The 4,638-nt window shown below is 36.0% G+C and overlaps 1 protein-coding gene across 2 annotated transcripts; it reads right to left on the bottom strand.

Annotated features, from left to right (window-relative positions):
* Positions 1–201: 201 nt before the first annotated feature.
* LOC140508811 (olfactory receptor 51F1-like) lies at positions 202–4,431 on the bottom strand. 2 transcript variants are annotated; one of them, XM_072616685.1, is made up of 2 exons: positions 4,398–4,431; positions 202–1,103 (listed from the first exon to the last, which is right to left on the bottom strand). In XM_072616685.1, the coding sequence occupies exons 1-2, from the start codon at positions 4,429–4,431 to the stop codon at positions 202–204; spliced, it is 936 nt and encodes a 311-aa protein (XP_072472786.1). The 2 variants fall into 2 exon arrangements, with proteins under 2 accessions (XP_072472786.1, XP_072472785.1); XM_072616684.1 differs by lacking the exon at positions 4,398–4,431 and having other exon boundaries at positions 202–1,143.
* Between the last annotated feature and the right edge of the window lie 207 nt (positions 4,432–4,638).

Genomic DNA, 4,638 nt, shown 5'->3' with positions numbered 1-4,638 from the left:
TTACGGGGATAATCCTGAGAGTAAGTCCAAATTCTTTTTCTCTCACCGCTAATATATTTCAAAAGAACATGAATCCTAAGATTATTTGGGGGCCTGTGTTAAAAAAAATGTCAGACTCATCCATATTTTAATCGTCTTATCCCCAAAGTGACATCACACCTGCAACTTTAATCTGTTATTGTTCCAACCTCACATTGGAGTCTACTTTGTAAGGAATAATTTCAACACCACCTTGCGGAGCTGGGCTGTTTTCACACTATATATGATGGGATTGAGCACAGGTGGAAGTACTAGGTAGATGTTGGCCATCATTGTATGTACAATCTTGGGTGCCTGATGACCATAGCGATGCACTAGGGACAGACTAATCATGGGAATGTAAAATATGGCAACAGATCCAATGTGAGATGCACAGGTGCTGAAGGCCTTGTGCTGTTCTTTGGGGGATGCAATACTGAGGACAGAGCAAATGATCAGAATGTAAGAGAGCAGAATGCATGGTGTGTCAATCCCTGTGCTCAGGATGAGAGCAACTAATCCACATATGCTATTGAATTTGGTGTCTGAGCATGCCAATTTAATCACGTCAGCATGGTAACAGTAGGAATGAGAAAGACCATTAGGACCACAGAAGGATAGCTTCTTAAATAACAAAACCAAGGGCACCATTAGAGCTATCATACGGATGATCATTACCACACCTAACTGTGTGATCCTGGCATTGGTGAGGATAATAGTATATCTCAAAGGGTCACAGATGGCCACAAAGCGATCAAAGGCCATTGCCACCAGGATCCCAGATTCCATGAATGTAAACCCATGAAGGAAGAACATCTGAATAATACAACCATCTAAGCTTATCTCTCTTGCATCAAACCAAAGGACACTCAGTGTTGTTGACATTGTGGAAATGGTCAAGCCCAAGTCACTAGCTGATAGCATGGAAAGAAAGTAGTACATGGGCTCATGGAGGCTCCGTTCATTTACTATGACAAACAAGATCATGCTGTTTCCCACAAGGGCAATGGCATAGAGACAAAAAAAAGGAACGGAGATCCAGGCATGCATCTCTTCCAGTCCTGGGATACCTGTCAGATGGAAGGATGAAAATGGAGATGTCAAGTTGCTGGAAATTGCATTCATGACTTGTGGAGTAGTACTTAAACTTGTGTAGCTCAGATTCTGCAGACACAAAAGGAAAATTTTGTCTCAGTGTAAAAATAATAGATGGGATTTTGATTTCAGAAAACTTCTCCTGAATGAATGTATACCCTCATCTTTAAATATTGTGCCATCCTTCAATGTCTAGCAGATACTCATTAAGTGTTTGCTGAAATAGCAAATAACTCATTAATTGAATGAGTAAATGATAATTTAAATAAAAAATGTTGCAGAGTACCATGATTGCTGAAGGGTAATGTTTCTAGCAGAAATGATGATCCACCCTATGTTTTCCATGTTGTCTTTTTAGGATCCCTATGAAGAAAGAAAAAAAATCATTATAATCATCATATCTAAAGAATAACAGTAGAATTTTTAGCTCTATAGATATTATATACTTTTACTATTATAACAAACATGGAAGCTCCTATATTTATGAAAACAAATAAAATGATCTAGATTGAGGGGGAGTGATGATAAAATGTACAATCAAAACTACCCAGCCTACCCCAAAATATATACAACTGTGACAAAATATAGCAAATCAGATTCTGAGTGGGAAAGCCAATTAAAAGTCAGGAGTCATTTTTTTTTCCAGTGCAAGGCAACTTAGGAAGAAATAAAAAGAGGCTGCAGGCTTGTTGAGAGTGGTCAGGAGTGCACAGGGTGTCATAAGTGGTGGTAATGGTGATAGCACCTGGCTTTACAAGTGGCAGTAGTGATGGGGAATAGCTCAGTGCTGAGGGATGGAGAAAATACTGAACTCTAGAGCAGAAAGAGATCCTATGGGACTCTTGTGCTACCACTGTATGCGGAACCAGGTGTCATTTGGTCGCACAGTGCTGATACCAGGCAATCATTTCTGGCTCATAGTTCCAGGAAAGAGAAGACAGGTTGGGTCTCAAGGGAAACTGTATAAGGTTCAAAGCATAGATTAGGGGAGAAAGGAAAAGACTTCTTTTTGGATTGTACTCTACTGGAAACACTGAAAAGTTACAGTCTACAAATATATGTAAAAATATCAGAACAGAAAATATAGACCAAGATAATCACTCTTTCCACCACACCCATGGAGAAGAGCCCAACTCTAACATAAAGCCCAAATTCAAGAAGTAGGTTGTTAAAATGAGTAAACAACAGAAAATGGGCTTGACCATGGAAAGCTACTATGATGAAAGTGAAACTCAAGGCAAAAGCTTATAAGAAGACAACGACTTGAAAACAAATACTAGCAAAGTCTCAAAGAAAAACACAGATTGGATGCAAACCCAAAAGACTTCCTATAAGAACTAAGAAAATATCTCCCTCCTCTCCCCCAAAAAACCCAAGAAAACATTATTTCAATATCAAATAACCATAATACAGCAAAAGTTAGGAAAGGAAATGAGATCTATGCAAGAACATTATGCAAAGAGAACCAATAACTTGGGGGGAAAGGCACAAAACTATTGAGAGAAAAAATTCTTTAAGAATCAGAATCGATCAAATGTTATAAGAGATACAAAACTCAGTGAAGAAAATAACTTCTTAAAATTAGAATTGAACTAATGGAAGTGAATGATTCCATGAGACTTCAACAAACAATGAAACAAAGTCAAAGGAATGGAAAAAAATAGAAGAAAATTTGAAATATCTCATCAGAAAAATAACCAGCCTAAAAATTAGTTATAGGAAATGCTTTATGAATTATTGGTCTACTTAAAAGACCAATAGACTTGACATAGTTATTCAAGAAATCATAATGGAAAACAGTCCAGATATCTTAAAACCAGAGGGTAAAGTAGAAATTGAAATAATCCAGCGGTCACCTCCTGAAAGAAATTCCGAAAGGAAAACTCCTAGGAATATCATCACCCAAATCCAGAACCTCCAATCAAGGAGAAAATATTGAAGTATGCAGAAAGAAATAATTCAAACACCAAGGAACCAAAGTCAGGATCACACAAGATTTATCACCCTCAATGTTAAAGAAGTGGAGGGCTTGTTATATGGTTTTCTGGAAGGCAAAGGAGCTAGATTTATAAGCAATAATAACCTATCTAGAAAAAAATATGAATAGAATCCTTCAAGGGGAAAATGAAATAGAGGAATTTCAAGCATTCCTGATGAAAAGATCAGCACCAAATAGACAATTTAACATTCAAACACAAGGCTAAAGAGAAGAATGAAAAGTAAGCAAAAGTGAGAAATCATAGGGGACTAAAAGTATTAAACTGTTTAATTTCCTTTTTGGGAAGATGATACATGTAGCCCTAAGGATATGTGATGACGAATGCAATCCACATCCAGAGTAAGAAGTCTTGTAGTCTGAATGCTTATCTAAGCATTTTATTTTTCAGTTTATTTTTTCATGATTTTGTTTGTTTCTACTTTCATATGACTAATATGGAAATGTTTATTACATGATTGTACATATTTAACATATCAAATTGCTTGTCACCTTAGAGGATCAAAGGTGAGGGAGGAATGAAGAAAATTAATAACCCGAATTTTAAAAAATATTAAAAATTGTCTTTGTATGTAATTGGAAAAATGTTATTAAAAACTGTCATCATTAAGGCAGTTAGCAGGTGCCTATTTAGAAAGCATAGCTATCACTCTATTTTGTTAAAATTATTTCAAAAGAAGAATGGAAAGGTTAGAGAGATACACAGGGAGAAATAGGAAAACAGAGAAAGAATGAAGAAAATCTCACCTAAAGGTGTACAAGAAGAGTTTATACAACTGGGGGGAAAAGATAAAAAAAGAAGACAATGCTTGAACTTCACTCTTGTGTGAACTGGTTCAGTGAGGGAAGAACGTGTCTCTCTATGAGTAACTGCACACAGAAATTCATCTTATACAATGGAGAAATAAGAGAGTGTGGAGACAAGGAAAAGTGGGAGAACAAAGGAAAAGATTAAAGGGGAAAGTAATCAAAAGCAAAACAAACCCATGAGAAAGTAACAGGGTTTTTTTTTTTTAAAGTATTTCAATAAGTATAAAAAGAATACGATGGGAGGCAATACACATTTAGCCAAAATAACTGCAAATATGAGTGGGATGGACTCACCTGTAAAATGTAAGAGTATAGCATAATGGGTTAGCAGCTAGAGTACAGAAATATGATGTTTACAAGAGACATATTCAAAAGAGAAAGATGCACATGGAGTTAAAATAAAGGAGTACAGAAGAATTTAGTATGTTTTAGTTGAAATTAAAAAGACAGACAATGCAAAAGTCAAAATAGACCTAATTAAGGGAGCTAATCAGGGAAATAAAAGGTATCATAAATATTGAATTAATATCACTACTGAATATATGTACATCAAAATGGCACAGCATTGTACTGCCCCAGTTATATGTGAAAACAATATATTTTACATTCATTGAAAAAAAATAAGCTCCAACTTCTCTTTCTCCCTCACTCTCTCCTTCCCCTGCCCAACTCATTGAGAAGGAAAGCAATTTGATGTAAGTTAACCATGTGCAGTCCTC

This window comes from Notamacropus eugenii, chromosome 5 (assembly GCF_028372415.1).
Source record: "Notamacropus eugenii isolate mMacEug1 chromosome 5, mMacEug1.pri_v2, whole genome shotgun sequence".
NCBI classification, from domain to species: domain Eukaryota; kingdom Metazoa; phylum Chordata; class Mammalia; order Diprotodontia; family Macropodidae; genus Notamacropus; species Notamacropus eugenii.
The sequence above is the reverse complement of the archived record's forward strand: the minus strand, read 5'-3'. Positions and strand labels throughout refer to the sequence as shown.

Coding starts and splice junctions, on each gene's coding strand:
- LOC140508811 (XM_072616684.1), bottom strand. CDS start 1,143: ATGAATGCAATTTCCAGCAACTTGACATCTCCATTTTCATCCTTCCAT.